Consider the following 23364-nt stretch of genomic DNA (forward strand, 5'->3'; position numbering starts at 1 on the left):
TGAGCCATTTACTCATTGCCAAGACATGGAAGTGAGGGTCTGAAGGGGACGTCCGTTATCCCAACAAATTGTACAGCTTACATCTCTTAGGCTGAATCGTTTGTCTTATGTTTCAGTACGCCATCAGCTGGCCTTACACTTCCATCTCCTATCTCACCACCATATGATCATATCCATTGTAACCCGTGGGAATGAGATGAACCGGTTTTCATCCTGTTTAGTGGCTTGACGGGCTCACCCCTGAACGCGCTAAAGGCTTGTCTTGTGTGCATGCATGCTCCGTCATATCCTTATCCATTCCGACCAACCATCTAACCCTCCTCTCGATCAATCATGTCTGACATTCTACGGCTCTTAGTCTCACCAGGTTTTCGTACCGGTGTTTTTGCAGGAAATGCGATTTGGCATTCTATGGCTTTCTTAAATTTTACCTTTCGACCGCAATTGATGATTGAAAAGTTAACCAATCCAGCTTTGACTGCGTCTAAAAGAACAGGCGGAGGTGATGAATATACACAAGGTGAGCAGAATAGGCAATGAGATTTTATAAAGGTGCATGTTTGACAGTTGCTTTTCTTGTGTGTGTATGCGTTGCAGATATTATGCGTTACTTAGGTGGCATCAATGGAGGATATGCAATTTTGGCCCTACTACGATTTGTTCCATTGGCAATATCGTTGAGCAGCAAGAGTAGCGGGCAAAGATTGACTACCACTCAACACCAATTCGCTGTATCATCTGATATTCTTTGTTTGACAGCATTAGGTTTGGCAAATTTATCACAAGCTGCTTTGAACTTCTTTTATGCAAGACAAAGTGGTCGTTGGATCGTTGGACATTGGCGTGGTTGGAAGACTGACAGGATCACAATCTTGGATTCGTTATTTACCATTCTTGATTTTGGTATCGTTGGCGCTCGATTGGCTGGATACTAGTAGTCTCTCTTTGATATGAATATGCTTCTGCCATGGCAGTCCGTGAGAATGTATGCAGCATCCTCACTATAGTATGCTAGTGTGTGTCTATGTTGTGTGAAAGCGTTCGTTCTGATTTGTCACGCGTCTTTCTTTGATCAATGTCATCATATACCACACCTAGTGAACATGGAACAACAAAGGATATTGACTCAATACAAAGCACAAATGGCCATCCAAGCAATCAGAACAGGTGATACATGTCTCTCTGTTGAGTATATGCCAGTTTGGGGTGCGATCTCCCTTGCTTCGGCTGCTCTGTTAGGATGGGTTTTGGCTTTACAGAAAATGTTTCCTTCAATTTTACGTGATTTTGCCAAGGTTAAAGCACCCAATCGAATTATGCAATTGCACCTTGATCAAGTGATGATGGGAACAATCTTATTGTGTTCTTCTACTGCATTTCCAAATCTGCCGCATTTTGTCGCTCAACCGTTAACGTTTGGTTGTTTGATGAACCCTTTGGGCTTTTTACCTCTGATATTCTTTCCCTCTTGTGATAAAATACTCATCTACAGAGGTGGGATTGGGATCTCTTTCGTTTCATCGACTATTGGATTTGTTGGATTGGCATGGTTTGCAATACAAGATCGTATATTAAATCAATGAAATGAAATGAATACAAATTCGGGACCTTTTTTTCAATATCACGCTAAAAAGTATTTCTCTTATCTTTTTTACCCGACTGCAGCGCCAAGCCTTTTTTAGAGTTTTGACCTGCATGCATTCATTCATTCATTCCAGTACCGTTCTTCAATCTACTTGATTTTATGATGACCATCACATGGACTAAAATATAGATATTGGTGTCCGTTAGACTTTCCGAGATGATGGCGGTAAGGGAGGTGCTCGATGCGGTCGAGCGGAGGAAGAGGAGCGAGAAGAAGCTATCTTTGATGGCCAGAACGATTCTATTAATCTTGGCAGAAATTCTCGTGAATGCTTTGCTCTGGATTATTACCGCAATCGTTTTCTTGAAAGGACCGGGAGATGGACATCGCATTCTCGGCCTGGCTTTAGTTGCCTGGACTACTGGCTTGCGACATGGCTTAGATGCTGATCACATTTCAGCCATCGATAACGCCATTCGTCGAATCGTATCAGTTCCACAAATGCTCACTATCTCGAGCCCGAACGGAGACAATGAACAGATCTCATGTATGCGTAGGCCTGTTACCGTTGGTCTGTTCTTCAGCCTTGGTCATTCGACAATCGTTTTTGCAGCAACGGTAGCCATTGCAATTTCCGCTGGAGTAGCAAACAATTTTGATGGTTTTGGAAATGTTGGTGGAATTATTGGTGCTTCGATCTCGGGCTCATTTTTGATCTTGATCGGTTGTATCAATGCTGTCATCTTGTACAAGACTGTACGTAGGCTACAGGTTGCCAAAAAGAAAGCCAAGGATGAAGAAGTCAACCCAGGAGAAGAGAATCACCGCTTCAACGGTATCATCACAAGAGTAGCCATGCCAATCTTGCGTAGCGTGGATCGACCTTGGAAAATGTATCCGGTGGGGGTTCTATTTGGACTAGGGTTTGATACAGCAAGTTCGATAGCATTACTCAGTGTGGCTGTGATTGCGCAGCAACAACAAAGGAAGAATGCAGGAACCGAAGATAGCTCTAATGATGCGAGTGTAATCTTACTCGCTTTGCTATTCACTGCAGGAATGACGCTGGTCGATTCGGCGGACAGCTGTTTGATGATTTGGGCATACGCTCCAGATCTTCCAAAGAAGTCAGGATGGCGAGAAAGATTAGCGATTTGGAGAGATAAGAAAGAGATACAGTCAAATGGAGCACTGCAAGATACCGTCAACGTTCTGGATAAGCGGCAAGAACCGGAAAACACGACAGGCAACGATGTCGAGAAAGAACCCATACAGATTCACAAGGATGATGATAAAAAAGAGCAGCCCAATGAAACGCCTCCAGACGAAAAGCGAGAGAATGAAGAACCAGAAAAGGTGACGAACGAGCTTAATCGAGTGTCACTAGACGCTTCTGCATCAAGAATTTCACTAGTTCTGACTCTGCTTTCAATTCTTGTTGCTTTTGCAATTGGCTTGATCGTTTTGATGGGATTGATCGGAGAACAGTGTTCCCAATGCACACGTGCTGCTGATGAACAAGAAGAGACGGGTAACGGTGGCTTAGCGGGAAGGTGGTGGTTGGCATGGAGAACAGCAAACGATAATAGTGGATACGTTGGCGCGGGCATTGTTGGTACCTTTGCCGTATCTGTCATACTGTGGTATTTTATCAGGTACACAGTACGCAAACTGAAATCGAAGAAGGCGTCTCTCTAATACGTTCAAAACTGTTTTTGCCACTCGAAATACATCACCAATTCGTACTATATACATTGTTGCGAGGGAGGGAAGAAGTTGGAAGAGTCAAGATGATGAGTAGAATCGATAGAAGAAGATGTGAAGACCATCAATTGACCAAAGTATCGGCATTTGAACTTTCTTGAACATCACCGCCACTGAAAGCAAAAGATTTGTAAGCCGGGTTCATATCTTGTTGAGCATTTTCACGATCTTTCTCGATTTCATCCTTTGAACGAATTGGCCGAATTGTTGACCATGTAGTTGCAAAGATTGAACAAATGACTGAAGTATTGATGATCGTCAAACTTATTTCGCGGTCATAACAATATTTGTGCGAACAATCCAAGAGTCCAACAACGACGAATCGAAAAGCGATTGGTAGTGTGTAACACATTAGTACAGCTTCTTGAACCATCTTTGCAGTCTTGAAAGCAATATTGACCGGGTAAACTGGTCCAGAAACTTCGTTGTCGATCTTTGATTTCGCTTCAGAGATTGTGTAAGATTTGAAGAGCAAGAAAGCCGAAATTAAGATCCCATAAATACCCGCGAGAACATATTCAGCTTTTGCCGTATTGTCCATCGGACTTTCCCATCGTGTGCCACTTGGCAATGGAATCGAGCGATTTGGAACCCATTCGATCTCTTTTTCGGATGCCCAGGTGAAGTATGAGTTGGCAATCGTGAGTGCAACTCTAGCCGTCATGATGATCAAGAATGGAAACATGTAAATCAATCGTTGTTGTTTGTTAAAGTGCTTGGCAGGAAAAAACGTTGGTATGATGTGAAAGAGTAAACTTCCATCTGCCAGGATTGTGATCCAATGTTCTAAGCTCAAATTTGCTACGTCCAATCGAGCGATGCTCCAATACTTGCTTCGATTTTCTTCTTTGATCCAAGCCATCTTGAAACGTAGATCAGCATTTGCCAAAGCACTTGAATTGTATGCAATTGCTAGAATAATCAAAGCGCATTGAATCGAAAACAAGATCGATCTTCTTTGTCTTCTCGTTGAGAGCAAGATGAACAGGATAAACGTAATCGTAAACGTTCCAAGCCAACTTGAATTGCACACCAAACGCCAAACGCATTTGTGTAAATCGTAAACTTCGACAGGATCGATGTGAAAAAGATGATCTGTAGTATTAAAAAACGTATTCATTGTTGTTAATAATAGAGATTGATGATGATGATGGTGGTAAAAGACAAGCAAAAGAATAAAGTACAACGCCAAACTGGAATTTCGGAATGTTTACAAAATCGTCTGTGCGTACAAGAAAACTTCATTTAAAGACAAAGCAAGCCGAAAAGAAGTTTGATGAGGAGCAATGAATCGCACACGGAACCATAACCCCTGAATGTATGCGGCGTCCGTAATTTCACGGAGGCCGAATGTTCAAGGTGATGTGACATCAACGTCGAAATGAGGCCTTGGCACAGTGACAATTCCATTTTCACAGTCAGCTTCATGTCCAGCATATTGCGAAGGTGAGAAAGTGATACGATTGTATCTGTCGGAGTTTCGCTCCTTCAAGCATGCCTCATTACCGAAAGATTGTTGTGGGCCATAAAGATGTGATTATTGCTTGATGCACTATCGATATCACTTCCAACCAATATAATGCTTTCCCGTTCATTTTGTGCGTATCTTTGACTTGCAATCTTTTCGTCTGCAAATGTGCGTACGCTTGACCAAGTCGTTGCAAGAAGAGCAAAAAGTACAGAAGCATTGACGAGTCCAGAAGTGATCTGTTGTTGTTGATAAAGTCGTGTACTCATAACGGAAGAATGTTTTATTCTCGTCGAAACTCCTGCGATCGTTAATGCGGCAGGAGGCAAGAAGCACATAAAGATAGCCTCCGTTAAAAATCGTAATTTTCGTTCGATCGGAGAACGATTTGAGATTTTGCTTGAACGAACAAAGTTGTACGCTTTGTACAGTAGAAATGCAGATGCAGACGAATTATAAACCATACCCAAAATATATTCGTTCAAAGCAGTAATTCGAGCTTTCTCCAACCATTGGGTGTACTTGATCACTGGAAAAGGATCGTTGGAAACTGTTTCTGTTGTGTTCCAAGCTCGAATGACAAATGTTGCACTGACAATGCTGAGTGTCAAGCGAGCTGCTAACAAAGATGCAAAAGGTGTAAAGATTCCAAATCGAAACCGAGTCGAATAGAGTGGTCGAGGAAAAAAGGAAGCGATTTGAAGTAAGAGCGTCGATTCTGCCAGCAAAGGCAGAAGATGTATCAGCAATTCATTCGTAATTATCAAATAATTCACTGTAGCCTTGTTTCCAAGCCCCTTGCCTGGTTCGAGCCAAGCGTAGCTGAAGGACTTGTACCAAAATATGATTTGATCGATATTGAAGATGATCGTGAGCGGTAAGATGATCAAGTGTAAACGATAAATTGACGTTTTACGTTTATTGGGAGTAGTCAAAAAGATGTGCAGAATGAGTACGACCAAAAACCATCCTGCCCAAAATCCAAAATAGATCATTCTCCAACAAGCAACGTAGAGGAAGTACGTTGACGATTCATCAATTTGAAATGTTTGATTAGATTCTTGCCAAAAAGTTCCAAACATTGCGTCTTTTGCGCTACTATCATGATGATTTGGAAGAAGAAGGAGAGAGAGTTGATCCAAAGCACAGTTTCCGGTGGATCGAATTGGAAGATAAGAAGTGAGCAATAACGGTGCAATTCATTCAAAACAACTCAGAAACTCCGATTGAAAACAAAAACATGCACAACTTCCCTCCGGTTCTACATCTTTTTGCCCAATATTTTGAGCCGTTGTAAACGCCAACGGGTTGAAACTCCGCTTGAAATGATACATGGTCGAAGCGCTGCGCGTACCGTCCCCACAAAGAGAAGGGGAAAGGGTGATAGCATGAACCTCAACGGATCACCCCGCACGTCATCCGCTCTGAGCACAAATGCGAAATTGATCATCCGAATGCTGAAGGAACGTTGAACTCTTTTCACTAATATTCAACAGCAAAAGACTTTGCGCGAAAAGATCACTTTACACGTCGGTGCCTAAGGCTCTTTTTGCTCTCTGGTGATGAAAAGAAGAAATCTCATTCTTTGCTAAGCTAAAATCACCATTGGATTTGGAGCGGAGAGCGTTGAACGATGGGCTTGGCGATCGCGAAAGCCGAAAATTTTCGGAGGATTTCAAGATAAAGAAAGAAAGCGGCATAGCGGGCGAAAAAAGCACAAAAGAACGGATGACCGTTTTGTCTGTGCGAGGATGACAAGATTAAAAGAATGATCGTTTGTGTTTGTCTGTGCGAGGATGACAAGTAGTGAAGGTCAGGAGGGGATTCCTCCACAAGTTGAAGTTGGTGGCAGTGTTTTAGCATGTCATACAATGCATACATGCAAGTAGCATGCAAGTATGACAATACACAAACGCTAATGATTTCTACTTTGATATATTTTAGCGTGTGATAACAAAACGTAATTGGCAACATTTGACGTATATTAAAAAGGGCAATGGGAGAGAGGAAGAGAAGTATCAAACGACCTATCACCCGATCAATGACAGTTGCATTCGAGAAGGATGACAAGATATAAAAAGATGTACCTCAGAACATGATTTTAGTCTCATAACCGTCATCTGACAAAATGGACGCCGTTAACAACTTTTTGAAGGTGAGTAGAAGATTGCCACTTTGATGACTTTGCTCAAGCTGACCTTCTTCATCCTCTCAGAACGACAAATCAGGCATCGGTAATGCCATCAACAATGCAGGTGGAGGTGGTGCGGAAGGTGAAAAGAAAGAAGATTACCTTGACAAAGGTATTGATATGTTCCAAGAACGTGTAATGAATCAAGGTCCACAAGATAACGAAACCGCAACCGAACAAGCAAAAGATAACTTGATTGCAGATCAAATTCGCTCTCAATGGAAAGATCGTACCGGCTCCGATTTCCCAATCGAAGACAAGAAATGATCATCAAATCATGAGCAACATGAAGTAATACGAGAATTGTAGGACATCTGACATACAATGAACAATCATCTACCATCATGCAGAGGTGTGAATGCGTTATTTCTTGAATTAGTCAATCGGCAATCAGGTTAGATCTTTGATCGATCTTCTCAAACGGAAGTTGATGCGTCACTTTTGATATCCATGTTAGCTGTTCGCGCTGACTTCCTCGAATTGCTAACGAGCGAAATGCTACCATCATCGTTCTTCCTGTCTATCCGCCCGCCGGAAATGTGAATCGTTCCTGCAGGAACTCTACTCCGTTTTTAAGAAAGCACCTCAAAATTCAGTCAGCCAGAGGGGATAGCAGAAAGGCTTATGGTATTGCCCGTGTCTACGAAGCCATATACTCAATGGCGATGGTGATACAGATTAAGAGCAACACGCTTTTGTACGATCAAAAATGGTAGTGAATTATAGACAAGATTGTAAAATCAATTCGTTTTTGTCCACCCTCTTTCGGATCGACTTGTTCTATTTTCGAAATCGACTTCAACGGCCCATCCAGCCACCGTCAACAACTAAAACTTCACCAGAGATATACTTGCTTGCCTCACTTGCTAAGAATAAGATTGGACCGGCAAAATCATCCGGGTTTCCCCATCTGCCAGCCGGAATACGTTCAGAAATTTGACGAAGACGAACTGGGTCAGCTAGTAGTTTCTCATTCATATCTGTTGCAATGTAACCCGGTGTTATTCCATTAACGTTGATATTATGTTTACTCCATTCGTTGGAAAGTGATCGAGTAAGATTTGCAACTGCAGCTTTGGCTGATGCATAAGCCGGAACGGTTAAACCACCTTGATAAGATAATAAACTGCAAAAGTTTATAATCTTTCCTTGCCTTTTTGGAATCATGTGTTTACCGGCAGCTTGACAAAGAAAGAAGACGCTGTTAAGGTTGACATTGATTACATCATTCCAATCTTGTTCTGCAAAATCAACTGCTGGACTTCTACGTTGAATTCCACCACAATTTACTAAAATATCAATCTTGTTTTCCAACAAAGGAAGAGCACGATCAAAAATACTTTTGACTTGTTGCATATCGCTCAAATCAGCTTCAACTGTTGTATGATTTGATCCTGGTAAAGGTTTTAAAACGGCTTCTGTTTGAGTTCCAGGTCTGACCACCAGACAACAACGTACACCAGCTTGTGCCAATGCTAAAGCGCAAGCAGCACCAATTCCTCTCGTTGCACCTGTGATCAAAGCATGTTTGCCTTGCAAGTTGAATAAGCTTGGAGCAGCATTCTGAGCGATTGATGGAGTAGGATCAAGTGAGGGAGTTGTTGATGCCTGTTCAGTCATTTTGGATGAAGATGATGGGTTGCTATAATGACCAACATGTCAACGTGCCCGAGCTTTAATTTGTGTTTAGCGTTCATGTCATTCATTCCTTCGCCTGTCGCGTGGCTTTTTGCAACCGGTTCAAGGCACTACAGCAGTCCGGAGTCACTCTCTCCACCCCCGATTCAAGCATCAAAAGCGCCAACGGATTTCATTCATTTCTATTGACTGACTCACATTCGAGATGGTATATACAGATCTTACGAGAAAGGATTCAACTTAATAACCAGCGGATGGATCAACAAGACCTTCAAATGAGTCACCTTTGCTTTGCTTTTGCCATAATTGAACATTGTTGATAATACGATCACTGAACAAAGGAACAAGTGTTTGAACGGTATTGGCTACGTGAGGCGTGATGATCACATTGGCACGCTTTGCACCGCCTTGATTATCTTTTACCTCACTATCCGCTTGATCGAGCTCCAAATTCCACAAAACATGCCCTTCTGGTAAAGGCTCAGGAGCGGTAACATCCAAACCTGCTCCAAAGAGTTTACCTTTACGAACAGCATCTACCAAATCATCTTGTCGGATAATTTCACCGCGTGCTACGTTGACGACGATAGCTTGTTTGGATGTGATTTTATCAAATTGTGTTTTGTTTAAACAACCTTCTGTTTCAGGTGTAAGTGCACATGTAACAAAGATTGCGTCCGTGTTGACAACATGTTTATCCAAATCAGATAAAGAGCCAACTTGAATATCACCTTTCCATCCTACTGGAATTTCTTCTTTTTTCAACGGTTCTGCTTTTCGGCGTAAGATTGTGGCATTCACCTTGAACGGGGCCAACAAAGCCAATAATTCGATGGCAATTCCACCTGCGCCCAAGATCAATACGTTTGTATTGTACAATGACAATGCTTTTGGAGGACCCCAAGCAGTTGCATGTGTACGTAAAGGAATGTTACGCAACAAAGCCAAAGCGAGCATCAATGCATGTTCAGCCACAGGTCTAGAATAAGCACCTTTTGCTGATGTCCAAGTACGATCAGAGTACTTTTGTGCTAAAGGAGCATAAGCTGTAATACCTGCCATTGGTAATTGAATCCAACCGATTTGTTTATGTTTTGCTAATGTGCTTTCCAATAAATCTTTTTGATTTGCACTATTGTCTAACCAAATGATTGCTCTTGTTTCTTCGTTGATTTCATCAGCGCCTGATTGAATCTTTACATTTGGTGCATCTTTTTTGATACGATCTTTGAATGATTGCAAACCTGCTTTTGCTGTTGCGCTATCGAGCGGAAGGAGTGCGATTGCACCGAAAGGTGGAATAGAAGAATTAGCCATTGTTGAAGAGAAGAAGTGATGGTAGTGAGAAGAAATGAGTCAATCTTGTGCTGGCAAATATATGCATTACAGCACGTCCCCCACTCACACAAAGCGTACGACGGTGTGGGCGCTGCACTTTGTGGGCGTAGTCAAATTCAAACCGGACCGGAACAAAGGAAGGAAGCACTGGGCAATGCAGGTACACACATATAAGAAACGCATTCATCCAAGATTGTACTCCCAACCATCACTTAAAAATGACATCTTCTTCATCATCATCACTCAAGCTCGAAATGACAACACCGGGCGTGGCAGTAATCACAGGTGCATCATCCGGCATCGGTCGTGCAACGGCGATCGCATTGGCCGAAGCAGGTTGGACGTGTGTGTTAAGTGGAAGACGTGAAGACGAATTAAAAGAAACTGCAAAAATGATTGAAAAGGCAACAGAAGCAGAAGGGAAAACATTGATCGTTTCAGGTGATTTGACGCAACCGGGAGCGTCAGAAAAAGTGTTTGAATCTGCATTCAACACGTTTGGAAGGATTGACCTTTTATTCAATAATGCCGGTATTGCTCAACCGAATGGACCGATTGATGAAATTGATTTTGAGGCTTTTCAAAAGTTGTTGCATATCAACATTAGCGTTCCGTTTGAATGTACAAGCTTAGCGTTCAAGTATATGAAAAAGCAAAACCCACAAGGAGGTAGAATCATCAACAATGGATCTATTTCATCCATGTCACCTCGTCCAAATTCTGCACCTTATACATTGTCAAAACACGCAATCACAGGATTGACAAAATCAACCGCTTTGGATGGACGTCAATATCGTATCGCATGTACACAAATTGATATCGGTAATGCGATCAGCTCATTAAGTGCATCGATTGGAACAGGCCATCCGCAAGCAGATGGATCGATCAAAAAGGAAGATATGATGGACGTTCGTTATGCAGCACAATCTGTTGTTTATCTTGCAAGCTTACCGTTAGAAGTTAACGTTCTCAATCAAACGATCATGGCGACTAATATGCCATTCGTTGGTCGTGGCTGAAGATGCCATGCTTATATTTACCTTTGTATAGTGATGAAATGACATAATCAAAACGTTTTCTTTCTTGTGTGGATGTTGGATATACCGAAATGAGTTGAGATGGACGTGCCGACGGATCCGAATGCCAGAAATGTCAGTCAATTTTATCCGGACCGTAGTGAAAAGTAGCTAAGAGCAATTCATCATTTTGTGGGGCCCCGGTGCATTTGCGCTTTTCGTGCGAGAGCTGTGGCTTCTTTATTTTGTTGCGTTTTTCGTATGTTCGTTCCTAATAGAATTCATATTGACATTCTTCTTTTCTCTTCCCAACTCAGATTACGGTACAAGTGGAGTGTTTTCTGCAATGAAAATCGGGTATCAGGTAATCTTGCACTGAAAAGGCATCACGCCACGCGTCTATGATGAAAACATAAGCCAACACACTGTGACTCTGCAGGTACGCTTGTTTGACATTAAATCCGGTCCCTAATCGTTTTGTGCATCTAACACAACAACCACCAACATTCTCAAATAACCTTATAAAGGACGACCAGATGACAGGATTCATTTCCTTCTCCCTCTAACACCTTTTGCCTGTCTTGGCTGTTCCCTCTTTTGTGTCTCTCACTCTCATCACACATTATGTCTTACAAGGCAACTCGTATTAGCAACGGTATCTTCGGATACGATGTCGGTCTATCAGGATCAACCTTGCTCGCATTCATCACTGCATGTTGTGCAACAGGTTTCTTATTGGTCGGTTATGACAATGGTGTCTTTGGTGGTTTGGTAAACACGCCTTCGTTTCAAAGCACATTCAACAAACCAGATGATAACACGATCAGTAATATCGTCAGTTTATATGAAATTGGTTGTTTCTTTGGTGCTCTATCCACTTTTATCATCGGTGATTATTTGGGTCGTCGTGGTACGATTATCATTGGTTCAATGTGGATGATCGTTGGTGCTATCATTCAAGCTGCCGCCTCGGATGTCGGTACAATGATCGCAGGAAGAATCATTTGTGGTGTCGGAATGGGAATCATTAATGCAACAGTTCCAATCTTACAAGCAGAAACAAGTCCAGCAATCTCAAGAGGTAAATTGGTGGCAATTGATTTGACTGTGTTGAACATTGGTATCGTTTTAAGTTATTGGATCGATTACGGTTTCAACTACAGCTCAAGCGTTTCGGCTAAAGCAGTTGCCTGGCGAGTGCCAATCGCACTTCAATGTGTTTTCATCGTGATCATCGCATTAATCGCACTAATCATTCCCGATACACCCCGTTGGCTGGTCAAAAAAGGAAGAATCGAAGATGCAGCTGCTGTTTTGGAACGTTTGCTGGACGAACCAAAAGATTCTTTCCAAGTTCAAAGTCAATTAACTGCAATTCAATCTGCTTTGGAGCATGAACAACATGAAGCAGAAAAAGTAAGCGGTTGGTCAAGATTGATCGCGCCCGGAGGAGGTATGAAGGATGACTCTTTGCGTACCAGAAGAAGATTGCTGTTGGCCTGCTTCATTCAAGCTGCACAACAACTTGGTGGTATCAACGGATTGATTTATTACTCCAGTACACTATTCCAGCAAAGTATCGGATTGGATAACAAACAATCAGCTTTGCTTGCCGGCGGTTTGAATATGTGTTTAATCTTGGGCTCAACGATTTCATTCTTTTTGATCGATAACGTCGGTCGTAAGAAGTTGCTCATTCCATGCATTGCCGGTATGTCTGCTGTCATGGCAGTGCAATCCGGTTTGGTATATAAAACTCAACAGCCAGGCGCAGATGCTGTGTATGGTCGTGCTGCCAGTGCGATGCTGTTCATTTTTGAACTGTTCTTCAGTATTGGATTCCAAGCAACGGTTTGGCTTATTCCATCAGAAGTTTTACCGCTCAGCATTCGTACAAAAGGTAGTGCACTTTCAACTGCCTCTAATTGGATTTGCAACTTTGCCGTTGTCAAATTCACACCTATCGCTATCACGAATATTCGTTACAAATTTTACATCATCTTTGCCATTCTTAATGCTGCTTGGCTACCAATCATCGCTTTCTTCTTGCCTGAAACTGCACGCAAATCATTAGAAGAGATGGATGAAGCGTTTGCCGTTGATGGTTGGCATATTGATCGTATGGAAGGAGGAGCAAGAAATAAACAAGCTGCCGTTGAAATGCCAAATGGTCAAGGTCAAGAGGGTGATTCAGATATGGATCAAAAGATTTAATAATGAGTTTTACGATGTAGTTTCTTCTTAATCATTGGGTTTCCACTTCTTTTTTCAATTCTTGTATTATCATCTATTGTGCTTTTCGTAATCGACAAATGATATCATTTAGGATCATATTGAATGGCTCTGATCGTTGTACTAAGCATTGCAAGCGCTCAACTCACAGCATGACGTCCTGCTTCTCTTAATCAAGCGAGCGTATACCCCGCGCTTTGATTTGTGCCATCATTGACCCTGGAGCGCCACTCCTTATGTTGCACAATGACGAGGCTTGATGGCATCCCTTCCGGTCCGGGTGAAAGACACAGGTTTCACGCTGTCATCAGCTTCAATGCAGTACGGACCGGAACATCCTATTGCACACGCTTGTGCATGCAATTATGCCGGCGGTGTTCAATGATTAATTGTGTTTTGCAGGGCAAGGCACGACACGGCGTTTGTGTGTTAAATCGGGCTGAAGAAGAGCTGTGGGGTATTGTACCTAATACACTGACATTTGGCCGATGAATGCAGAACTACTCTAAGTAGTTTGTGTCTGTGTGTTCGGCAATCTTGTTTTTTTAACTCTGCAATCTTAGGCGTAAAGGCTGTATAGAATTGGTACGCCTCTTTTCGCATTCATACTGCAATCTTTTGTTGGTTTTCTCTTCTCTAACAACAACCATTAAGGACCGGACTCAAACAAACCCTCCAGTACAACACAATGACACTTCATCTCCGATCTTATAGGGATTCTTTTAGCCCTCCTCCTGCTCATTCGGTAAACAACTTTCATGATCCTTCTTCATCATTCTCACAATCATCTTCTATCAAAACACAATCAAGAATGAGTACAACAATCTTATCCTCACATCTCGGTACGATTACTTCTCCAACGAGTAGAACATCATCTCCCAAACAATCTACCACGTTTATCGCTCAAACAGAAATGAGTAATGGAAGCAAAGATGGTGCTCGATTTGAAGTTTTATCAGACACATTCGCAGGATTGATCGGACAACGACCACATCTGCGAAAGTTGCTAAAGACACAAGACGGAAAGGCTTTATTCCATGAAGCAGGAATCTACCTATCCGATTCAAATACAGTAATTTTATCTTCAAACAGGTACGAGAGAAAAGGCAAAGAGAACGATCAATATGCATGCGTTGTACATCTTCCCATCAATGCTTTGCCTAGGCCCAAAGCCAACGATCCAGTCTACCCCGGTGAGCCAAGTGTTCATATGCAAGAGCATATATGGAGTCAAATCACAGTCAGAGAGTCTTTGGGAAAAGATATGATCATGCCAAACGGAGCAACCCGTTGGACTCTCGATGATGGAAGAGAAGGCGTGCTGTGGTGCGAGCAAGGCAAACATGATTTGACCGCAGTTCAAGATCCAACACAAGCATACGTACATTCTGCTCTGGTCGTATATGATCCAAAGAATTATTCTACATCTTCCACGGTGGACTCGTTCGAAGGCAAACGATTCTCAAGCTTGAATGATGTTGTCGTTCATCAACAATCTGGCGCTGTTTTCTTCACTGATCCGGATTATGGTGTCGAACAATTGTTCAAACGTGGACATGATATTCAAACGGGCGAACATGCATACGCTCCAAATGGTGTGTATTGCTGGCAGCCCAAGTCGGGAAAAGTTACGTTATTGGATTCCGATTACGTCAAACCGAATGGATGTACATTTGTACCTGATCCCAACTACCCATCAACATCAGGCGTTGGTGCTCTGGTCACTACTGACACTGGTCGCTTGAATTTCAAGCATCTTCGTTGCCCCAAATCAGGCAAATTGTCAGCGCATTTCGTTTGTGATAAAGGCAAACCTGCATGCATTTATGCATATCCAGTCAACTATCAAAAAGACAAATGCTCACCTGATCATCCTTTCGTGGACGTTGAAAGACGTCAATTAGTGGCTCATTCTTCTTGCTCTGGCGCTCCTGATGGCATTCATCCGGATGAAAAAGGTAACGTTTGGGCTGGTCATAGCGATGGCGTACATGCTTATGCGATCGATTGGTCAACATTCTCAAAAGCACACACACAATCAAATCAAAAACCTATCGGCAGACTCATCGGCAAAATTCGACTACCAGACGGTCACGGTGTGGCCAATTTCTGTTGGGCCGGCAAAGTTAGCGGAGGAAATGATTCCACATGCCCAGATCGCTATCGAATGCTTCTTTTCGCTGAGGATGAATTGTGGGAAGCAATAGTAGCCGTGAATGGGTTCGATTAAGTCTTTGTATCATATCGTATATAGCAAAAACAATAAAATATATGTATTCTTCTTCTTCGCGGCGTAATAATCATCATATTGTACATAAATGGTGACAGAATGGAAAATCTATCGATATGCTCTATTGATCATCACTCGTCTACAACCATTGCTTTTATCACACCTTTTCCATCCGCAGATACTCCAGCTTTCATTGTTTCGAATGCTTGATCTGCTTTTGAAAGTGGGAATTTGTGTGAAAGGATTGCTTGAACGATTGGTTTACCATTATGCAAAGAAGCCATTACTGGACTATTGGATAAAAGTTCAATGGCTTGTGGAAACATGTTTGCATAACGGAATACACCCACAATATCCACTTCACGTAATGCTGCAGCATCCATTGGTAAAGTCATTGTTGGATGACCCATTCCGATCATACAAACTACACCTCCAGGTTTGGCAGCATGAATAGCAGAACGAACACAAGTTGGCACTCCTGTACATTCATACACTACATCAAAACCATCTTGATCGATTCCCTCAAGGGTCGATTTGATATGTTGTACCAGTTCCTTTTCATCGGCGAATTGATTGGCATTGGTGTTAAGATAAGTGGAATCACACCAACCTAAACTGCTAGCCAAGTCCAAACGATTTTGTGAAACATCAATCGCTGACGTATTGCAAGCTTGGAAATGTTTAGATGCCGCACATGCTAATAGTCCTACAGCACCTGCTCCGATCACCAAAACAGATTGACCTTTAACGAATCTTGAACGTTTGAATGCCTGCAAAACGACAGCCAAAGGTTCTGCCAACGCTGCTGAATGCATATCAACATGATCGGGTAAAGGATGACATAATCTTGTTGGCCAATTGATAAAACGTTGCAATGTTCCGTGTAAATGAGGAGCAGTTTTAGCGCTTGAAGCAAAACGCATATTTTTGCATAGGTTATACTTTCCCGATTGACAATAAGAACATTGTTCACAATTACGACCTGGTTCGATTGCTATACGTTGTTGAAGTTTGAGTTGTTTGCTTTTTGCTGAACTTGGTCCAAAAGCGACAATTTCACCAACTGATTCATGTCCTAAACACATTGGATGTTGAAGTGCAAATTGACCATTCTTTCCATGACAATAATAATGAAGATCACTTCCGCATAATCCTGTTGCACGAATATGGATTTGTACTTCATCTTGTAAAGGAGCAGATGTTACTCTTTCTTCTATACGTAAATCATTTGGGCCATGTAAGACAGCCATCAAATTGATATTTGATCCTGTCGTGTGAGTTGGAGAATCATCCATTCCATTCAATGGGACCGTTCTCTGTTGTGTTTCCACAGCAACTGCCATCGTGTATGAGCAATGATAGGTGATGGTAAACAATCTAAAGGGATGAGAAATAAGGATGTGATTTGGATGAATGCTCCCCTCTCTTTTTTCTCGGGATCTGTGGGGCGCGGATAAGGTGCATTTAAGACACGTTCTTACGTATAACTCGCCTCCTTTTATCGGACCGGTTGGCTTATGTTGCTTGTCTAATACACGCCTTGCAGGTTTGGCGTTTAATGCATCATTCCCCCCACGCCTTCTTAATCAGACGCGGATTCACCTTACCGTTCCGGCCTGCACTAAGCCTGCCATGCAGCATTCATCCGAACTCACATTCTTTTGACGTCAACAACACAAATCTGAGATTGATCTTCTAAAATGCCTTCCACTTCCGATAATCAGATTCAATGGCACAGTCAATATGATAACAATAATCCTCCGGCTAAACCGGAAGGTTTTGTACGCTTTATCGTGATTAGTGATACACATAGCACGCAACCAAAAGTACCAGAAGGAGTAAGTGGATTGCAAGCATGACCGCAGTGCCTCCTACTGACCTCGTCCTTTTGATAGGATGTCCTTTTGCATTCTGGTGATCTAACAGATATTGGAGGAACAAAAGCATTTGAAGAACAACTTGCATGGTTAGGGTGAGTTGAATAGATGCATTACCAGTTTCGAATCAAGTGCGCTGACATCATATTTGCAGATCACTACCTCACCGCTACAAGTTCATCATCGGAGGTAATCATGATTTCGGGTTAGATGATAGAAAAAGTTGGTACACAGAAAAGGGTAAGAATATCCATGCAAAATTGGGCTTCACTCATGCTAGCCCAGATCAAATTCAACAAGCAATCACTCGATTTGAATCACAGTCAAAGCCTAATGGACGCAATAAATACGTTGAGGATGAACAGATAGAATTTTCAATCGGTGAAAAGAATTGGACATTATATGGAAGTCCTTGGTCACCTGAATTTGGTGGTTGGGCTTGGAATTATAAACGAGGTCAAGAAGCAAAAGAACTATACAATCGTGTAAGCAACTCCGACATCCTTCTCACACATACACCGCCTCATCGACTTGGCCGATTAGACGTGATTACAGATGGGAAAACGCATGTAGGATGTGAAGAGTTAACAGAACAGCTAGAACAGGGGAAGTTGAGACCATTGTTGCACTGCTTCGGTCATATTCATGGTGAGTATAGAAACGTGCCGTGTACCAACTTGATGAACATTCACTCATCTTTTCCCATCGAACAGAGGCATACGGTACACATTTGCAAACGTGGGACAAAAGAGCAGAAGGACATTCCCAAACGCTTCTACTCAATGCTGCTTTGGTAGAGATGAATACGAAAATGCTCGTGGCTGAATCCGTCATAAAATTACCCATCTTAACTGTGATGCGTTGGCTGGGATACCAATCACCTGCTTGGCTACAAGTTGGACTAAAGTACTCTGTAAAAAATTTGTGAGTATGGCTGACAATTCTTCAAAAATCTGCATATCTGACCGCTTTGCTATATCGATGACCAGACCTATGATTGTGGATATCGATCCTACCAACATTAAATCAAGACTTTAAACAAAGTAGCCCAGTCCAACGGCTGACTTGCAGATAAATGTCATTCACGTCAACTATTGCCAAAGAGTCATTAAAATTACAGATAAGACGACAGGTGAACCAAATGAAACGGGGACTAAAAATATAAATGATGTTGTATGAATTGTTGCTCTTCTCCTCACTTTGTCGAGTCTTCATGTTCCTGGCGCAATTCGGCGATTCTGGCTTTTAGCATATTAAGGCTTACAGGCTTTGTTTGCCATTCGTCCATTCCGCAAATTTGTAGGCCACGATATTTATCTTCCTCAGTACTCATGGCGGTGATCGCGATGATTTTAGGTCGAATGGGTAAATCGTACTTTCGCATGGCTATGCAAGCATCAAAGCCATCCATCAAAGGCAAAGATATGTCCAACAAGACTACTGATGGTTTGTACGATTTAAACTTCTCAACAGCTTCTACCCCATCTTTTGCTTCTGTAAATGGAATTTTAAGCTTACGCAACACCGTAGTGAGCAAACGCATATTGATCGGATTGTCTTCAACGGCAAGAACGGAGAAAGAAAATGGCGTTTTGATGGCTTTCACGATCGCGGGAAGTTTGCGATCCGGATTCTTTTCAGGTACAGTGCCTGAGGGAGAAGATTGTGCATTGGCTCGAGGCGTTGTAAGTGTGGAGAAAGGGGAGACTCCTTCTTCTACAGGACTGTCTCGAGATTGATCTGTTTCAGCCACCGGTGTAGATTGTGAGAAATAATCTCCCTGTTCTTCTTCCGCCGATGGTAGAGCTGCTTTATCCACAATTGGCCGATTTGTACCGGAAAGATCTATGTTTGTGGGCGCCTGTGCAAGCTCGAATGCTCCATTTCTACTAATGCTCGTATCCATAGGAACTTTCAGTAATTGTTCCAACATATCCCAAGTAGAGGGACCAAAAGGGGGAATGAGTAAAACGTGTGGTCCACTTCTCACGAGCATCATCGATTCAGGTTCTGGCTTTAGTCTGAGCGCATTTCGAGTAATAACGATCGAATATACGTTTGACTGACCAAGATCTGAAGGCAATTGGGCCTTAGATGCGGAAAGTGCATTTTCGTGAATGACGTATAATCGGCGATCCTTCATTTGAGGGGGAGATCTGCTATTAGTCCGCCTTATCCCTCCAGATGGCCGGCTTCCTTCCTGTATACATTGCACTCCGTTCTTTTCCATGATATTTTGCAGAATTGCACTGACATGCTTCGTTCCTGGTTCACTTTCAAATCCGACAAAGATCGCGGTGGTAAAGATGCTTTTTTGATGATCTTTTTCAACTTTAAGTTCGTTCTCAGGATTCGGATTGGTGAAAGTCTTGCCATTCTTTGAAAAGGGTAAGAACACGTTCACTTCTGTGCCTTTGTCGATCCTACTTTGAATAGTATATGCACCGCCCATAGATTTGATCAACGCAAACGCAACAGTAGACCCCAATCCGATACCCTGAGTGAAACCGTCTGCTTTTGTAAACGGTTTCAGGTAGCTATCTTGTAGGAAATCATCTCGCATACCAATACCCGAATCCTTCACGAGTAATTGAATCCAATAGGTATCCACAGATATCCTTTCTAGAAGCTTTATCCCCTCTCCCGGCAAAGAGCAAATAGAAGTGGATGTTTCTCCGTTCTTATTCTGCGCAAGACCCTCTTTCTGTACCTCCTCAACGTGATGAGTCAAATGTGAAGAAGACGATAGACGTACTTCAACATCTACTAAGCCTGATTGTGGTGTAAATCGGATTGCGTTGCTCACTAACCTTCCCACGATCTTGTGTAACTTTTCCCTATTTCCAATCGGTGTATTTGTTAATTTTTCATCGATTTTGACAGTGATAGACGGCGGTAGAGTGATCATGGTAAGGTTACCCGAAAGCAATTCTGGCTGTAAATGAGATTCGGGCGACACAGAAGAATGTGTTGGCGTGTTTGGATCTTCGCTGTCAATCAGGTCATTTGCCTCCTGTCTTTCCGCTGATTCCATCAATCCGGCAGTTGCTGCTAAAGTAGTACCTCGTAAGCCTGATGTTGGGGTCTTTGTTCTTTCCGAAGGCGTGGCCGAAGAACCTCCTGTATTGACGGCTCGGAAGATCCGCATCGCTTGTAGATCTGAATATCGAAGTTCTTCCCGACAAGCACTTTCAATCACTTCAGCAAATTCAAACAATCTGAAAGAATCTCTGTTGCGCATTTCAGGCTTTTGTTTTCTTGCTCCGCTTGAACCATCGAACATGTTATCCAAGGTCAGAATGTCGTCTAGAATCGTTTTTAGCATCATACTGGAAACATGAATTGATTCCAGTTGAGGAGCCAAAACCCTTGCCGCTTTGATTACCTCATTTCCTTCAGACCTTTTCGATCCGGCTGAAAGAGGTGTTGTCGGATCACCGATACTTCTCCTTGCCATCATTCCGGGTTCAAGCTCAAGATTTGCTGACCATTTGGCTTTTGTCTCCTTTCCGAAAAATGCTTCATCTTTGCCATCCCGAAGGCCTTCTGAAACGCCCATTATTCCATTTAATGGAGTACGTAATTCGTGTTGCATGATCCGAATAAGGTTTAATTGACCATTGCTGATAACAGAAGCTTGTTCCTGACAAGCTAGACCTGCGAGGTGAATTGCTAACATGGAACAAAAGTCAAGCTCCATTGCACTGACTGCAACGGATTGATCCCATGTAAGGCACATCATTGCTAATGGTGCTTTTTTGAGATTAATAGCATTTTCAGCAACGATTGGAATGACCAAGCAAGTCGCTACAGCGCTTGGCAGGATAGGCTCAATAAGCTTTACGGCATCTTCTGTTGACAAAATGCAACAGCATGGTAATTCATCCTTGGAATCTCTCGTTACTCCATGAACGCCATAAGGACATTTTCCGCTTCGTCGATTCCTTGTACGATTTATGATAGCATTTCTAATCGGTTCAACTTGCGAAATTTGTCCAAGTTGTAATAAATGCGGTTGCTTCCGCGATGTGTCTGATTTTGCCATTTCGAACCAGCTCTCAAGAGATGAAAAGGTACGATCGTCTCTCATTTGCGGGACTAAAGCGGATTCACCCGTGATCGCAACCATGGAAATCGCTTCTTCCTTCCTTCCAATCTCAAGATGTTTACCGTCATCGCTTCCTATCTCGCTGGTGGTCGAATGTGTTTCTTCTTTTAGTGGACTGGTCGATAAGTTGGAACCGTCTATCAAACAAGCCGATTTTGCCGAAAGACTTGAGCGAATCGCCTGGAGAAAACCTTGCATTGCTTCGACATCCTCCAATATACTGGCATACACCGGTTTTCCATCTCCCAGCACCGGGCTTGTTGGATTTGCCGATATCGGTTTATCGTCTGGCATTAGAGGAAATAGGTCACCCATCCCTGGCATTTGCAAGCCAACGGCTCTAACGGTTGCATTGGAGCGTAATCTCTGTTCGAGTGAAGTGTTCAGGCTGGAAAGTATTCTTGTAGAATCACGTTGAAGCTTTCTGCTTCTACTGGCAAATTTGTTCAAGAATTCATTCTCCATTGCTTCTTGCGTCATACGTGCGAAATCCAACAAAATCTTTGCATCTTCCTTGTCAAAATTAGGTCGAGGCTTTGAGGAAAAGATACTGAATCGACCTGCATGAATAGGCGAAACGCTCATCTTACAACAAGGTGTCTCTGAGCAAGATAGAAGGATTGGCGCAGAAGCATGAAATCTATACGTCATTTCTTTGTGAAATCCTTCTTTGCCAAACAGCCTATCAAAACGCCAATCTTGTGCCATATCCGGAACGACGAAGATATCCGAATCACCTTCAAGCAAGAGTGCGTGAGAACAGATGCTAGCACAAGTAGGTACTTGACTTATAGGAGGACCATCTGCTGCTAAAAAGATGATGTTTCTCTCATCCGCACTTGCAAACGAAAGTGTGACCATATCGCAATCGAAAATACGTTTAGCCATTTCCGCATACCGCTGTAAATGCTGTCGTGAATGTGATTTTACGATACCATGCCGTAGTCTATGATGATGAAAGGGAAGATGGGATCAGATATCTGCAAGGTCTAGAGTATGTCTCTTCCGAATCACTCACAATGCTTCATGTCTTTTTCTCCTCTTCATTGGCGGAAGGTTGGGAGCAGCAAGGTGATGATAATGATGGAAATAATCCTTATTATCCATTGGAGTTCCATGTGAATCATAGACGATCGTAAGATCTGCTGAAGGAGAATCATCAGTTGAACTTATTTCTTTTTCATCATCGCATGATTCCCATTTGCCTGATTGATAAGCAGCAAGAAATCTTTGCCATCCTACACTATCGTTTTCTGCTGGTTGGGCTGGATTGTGAACGATCTTTGGTTGACTAGGGAAATTTTCTATTCCTTGATTACGAGCTTTTGCTTCATGGTGATCTGGATTGAACTGCTTGGTGTTTAGGTTGATTCGTTGCAATCCGTTCTCTATTGCACTTCCACTTGAACAAGAATCCAACGCCATCTTGACGACTTCAGCACTGAAACTCGAGCAAACGAAACGCTCGCAAAGAATCAGTGCCTCAATCGGATAAGAACGATAATGTGACGAATGGTGGATGAAAGGTGGTATGGATGGGAAGATGTTTGCCTTTACACTGTATCCATTGTGTGAATTCTGTCTGCCAATGAGAATTCAAGTAGGTACAATCTCACTCAGTGGGAATACTGCCAAACAGATTGTTGCATAGATTTTCGTCTTAGATTAATAAAAAAAAGGCTGCATAAGAGGGTCTTACTCGTCCCGTCCAAGGATGGATGAATTGGGAGCATACATAGATGGATTTTAAGCTTTTTGTTTTTATTTGATGGTAATGCACTCGCCTTTTGCCATTGTCAAAAAGTCTAATTGCAAGATCGCATAAATCAGCAATAAGAAGATGAATGTAAGGCAGATCATGAGTGAATATGCAAATGATCTGGAATGAAGATGCGGTGATTGAATTTAAAGAGCAAG

At 42.5% G+C, this 23364-nt stretch overlaps 13 protein-coding genes across 13 annotated transcripts; 8 read left to right on the forward strand and 5 right to left on the reverse strand.

Annotated features, from left to right (window-relative positions):
* Window positions 1-333: 333 nt before the first annotated feature.
* FA14DRAFT_157636 (uncharacterized protein) lies at window positions 334-935 on the forward strand (the record flags this gene model as incomplete). The annotated part of the gene is made up of 2 exons (XM_025497910.1): window positions 334-520; window positions 598-935. The coding sequence occupies 2 exons, from the start codon at window positions 334-336 to the stop codon at window positions 933-935; spliced, it is 525 nt and encodes a 174-aa protein (XP_025353247.1).
* A 168-nt stretch (window positions 936-1103) lies between these two features.
* FA14DRAFT_181614 (uncharacterized protein) lies at window positions 1104-1583 on the forward strand (the record flags this gene model as incomplete). Its single annotated transcript, XM_025501119.1, has 1 exon — window positions 1104-1583. One exon carries the CDS (start codon window positions 1104-1106, stop codon window positions 1581-1583), a length of 480 nt encoding a protein of 159 aa, XP_025353248.1.
* Window positions 1584-1804: 221 nt separating this feature from the next.
* FA14DRAFT_125997 (NicO-domain-containing protein) lies at window positions 1805-3283 on the forward strand (the record flags this gene model as incomplete). Its single annotated transcript, XM_025496731.1, has 2 exons — window positions 1805-2794; window positions 2861-3283. The coding sequence occupies 2 exons, from the start codon at window positions 1805-1807 to the stop codon at window positions 3281-3283; spliced, it is 1413 nt and encodes a 470-aa protein (XP_025353249.1).
* Window positions 3284-3413: 130 nt separating this feature from the next.
* FA14DRAFT_181616 (uncharacterized protein) lies at window positions 3414-5899 on the reverse strand (the record flags this gene model as incomplete). Its single annotated transcript, XM_025501120.1, has 2 exons — window positions 3414-4444; window positions 4903-5899. 2 exons carry the CDS (start codon window positions 5897-5899, stop codon window positions 3414-3416), a joined length of 2028 nt encoding a protein of 675 aa, XP_025353250.1.
* Window positions 5900-6872: 973 nt separating this feature from the next.
* FA14DRAFT_191999 (uncharacterized protein) lies at window positions 6873-7319 on the forward strand. The gene is made up of 2 exons (XM_025501906.1): window positions 6873-6972; window positions 7033-7319. Exons 1-2 carry the CDS (start codon window positions 6946-6948, stop codon window positions 7273-7275), a joined length of 270 nt encoding a protein of 89 aa, XP_025353251.1. The 5' UTR covers window positions 6873-6945; the 3' UTR covers window positions 7276-7319.
* A 300-nt stretch (window positions 7320-7619) lies between these two features.
* Window positions 7620-8645, reverse strand: FA14DRAFT_162153 (NAD(P)-binding protein). Its single transcript, XM_025499447.1, has one exon. The coding sequence runs from the start codon at window positions 8626-8628 to the stop codon at window positions 7807-7809; it is 822 nt and encodes a 273-aa protein (XP_025353252.1). The 5' UTR covers window positions 8629-8645; the 3' UTR covers window positions 7620-7806.
* A 153-nt stretch (window positions 8646-8798) lies between these two features.
* FA14DRAFT_79889 (NAD(P)-binding protein) lies at window positions 8799-9981 on the reverse strand. Its single transcript, XM_025502911.1, has one exon. The coding sequence runs from the start codon at window positions 9961-9963 to the stop codon at window positions 8887-8889; it is 1077 nt and encodes a 358-aa protein (XP_025353253.1). The 5' UTR covers window positions 9964-9981; the 3' UTR covers window positions 8799-8886.
* Window positions 9982-10195: 214 nt separating this feature from the next.
* Window positions 10196-11057, forward strand: FA14DRAFT_162154 (short-chain dehydrogenase/reductase SDR). Its single transcript, XM_025499448.1, has one exon. It carries the CDS (start codon window positions 10203-10205, stop codon window positions 11001-11003), a length of 801 nt encoding a protein of 266 aa, XP_025353254.1. The 5' UTR covers window positions 10196-10202; the 3' UTR covers window positions 11004-11057.
* Window positions 11058-11500: 443 nt separating this feature from the next.
* FA14DRAFT_138086 (putative sugar transporter) lies at window positions 11501-13331 on the forward strand. The gene has a single exon (XM_025497051.1). The coding sequence runs from the start codon at window positions 11625-11627 to the stop codon at window positions 13212-13214; it is 1590 nt and encodes a 529-aa protein (XP_025353255.1). The 5' UTR covers window positions 11501-11624; the 3' UTR covers window positions 13215-13331.
* Window positions 13332-14145: 814 nt separating this feature from the next.
* Window positions 14146-15462, forward strand: FA14DRAFT_165614 (uncharacterized protein; the record flags this gene model as incomplete). Its single annotated transcript, XM_025499967.1, has 1 exon — window positions 14146-15462. One exon carries the CDS (start codon window positions 14146-14148, stop codon window positions 15460-15462), a length of 1317 nt encoding a protein of 438 aa, XP_025353256.1.
* A 131-nt stretch (window positions 15463-15593) lies between these two features.
* Window positions 15594-16712, reverse strand: FA14DRAFT_165615 (GroES-like protein; the record flags this gene model as incomplete). The annotated part of the gene is made up of 1 exon (XM_025499968.1): window positions 15594-16712. The coding sequence occupies one exon, from the start codon at window positions 16710-16712 to the stop codon at window positions 15594-15596; it is 1119 nt and encodes a 372-aa protein (XP_025353257.1).
* A 450-nt stretch (window positions 16713-17162) lies between these two features.
* FA14DRAFT_168856 (Metallo-dependent phosphatase) lies at window positions 17163-18378 on the forward strand (the record flags this gene model as incomplete). Its single annotated transcript, XM_025500169.1, has 4 exons — window positions 17163-17300; window positions 17358-17434; window positions 17494-17987; window positions 18053-18378. 4 exons carry the CDS (start codon window positions 17163-17165, stop codon window positions 18265-18267), a joined length of 924 nt encoding a protein of 307 aa, XP_025353258.1. The 3' UTR covers window positions 18268-18378.
* A 16-nt stretch (window positions 18379-18394) lies between these two features.
* Window positions 18395-23357, reverse strand: FA14DRAFT_162156 (uncharacterized protein). Its single transcript, XM_025499449.1, has 2 exons — window positions 22466-23357; window positions 18395-22393 (listed from the first exon to the last, which is right to left on the reverse strand). Exons 1-2 carry the CDS (start codon window positions 22870-22872, stop codon window positions 18535-18537), a joined length of 4266 nt encoding a protein of 1421 aa, XP_025353259.1. The 5' UTR covers window positions 22873-23357; the 3' UTR covers window positions 18395-18534.
* Window positions 23358-23364: the final 7 nt, after the last annotated feature.

The sequence above is a fragment of the Meira miltonrushii genome (genome assembly GCF_003144205.1).
Source record: "Meira miltonrushii strain MCA 3882 unplaced genomic scaffold FA14scaffold_4, whole genome shotgun sequence".
Taxonomy (NCBI): domain Eukaryota; kingdom Fungi; phylum Basidiomycota; class Exobasidiomycetes; order Exobasidiales; family Brachybasidiaceae; genus Meira; species Meira miltonrushii.

Excerpts from the sequence above, each read along its gene's own strand:
- FA14DRAFT_138086 (XM_025497051.1), top strand. The coding sequence starts at position 11,625 with ATGTCTTACAAGGCAACTCGTATTAGCAACGGTATCTTCGGATACGAT.
- FA14DRAFT_162156 (XM_025499449.1), bottom strand. The coding sequence starts at position 22,872 with ATGGCGTTGGATTCTTGTTCAAGTGGAAGTGCAATAGAGAACGGATTG. Across the intron at positions 22,394-22,465 it reads AGAAAAAGACATGAAGCATT|ACTACGGCATGGTATCGTAA; the intron begins GTGAGTGATTCG and ends TCATCATCATAG.
- FA14DRAFT_162154 (XM_025499448.1), top strand. The coding sequence starts at position 10,203 with ATGACATCTTCTTCATCATCATCACTCAAGCTCGAAATGACAACACCG.
- FA14DRAFT_191999 (XM_025501906.1), top strand. The coding sequence starts at position 6,946 with ATGGACGCCGTTAACAACTTTTTGAAG. Across the intron at positions 6,973-7,032 it reads CCGTTAACAACTTTTTGAAG|AACGACAAATCAGGCATCGG; the intron begins GTGAGTAGAAGA and ends TCATCCTCTCAG.
- FA14DRAFT_162153 (XM_025499447.1), bottom strand. The coding sequence starts at position 8,628 with ATGACTGAACAGGCATCAACAACTCCCTCACTTGATCCTACTCCATCA.
- FA14DRAFT_79889 (XM_025502911.1), bottom strand. The coding sequence starts at position 9,963 with ATGGCTAATTCTTCTATTCCACCTTTCGGTGCAATCGCACTCCTTCCG.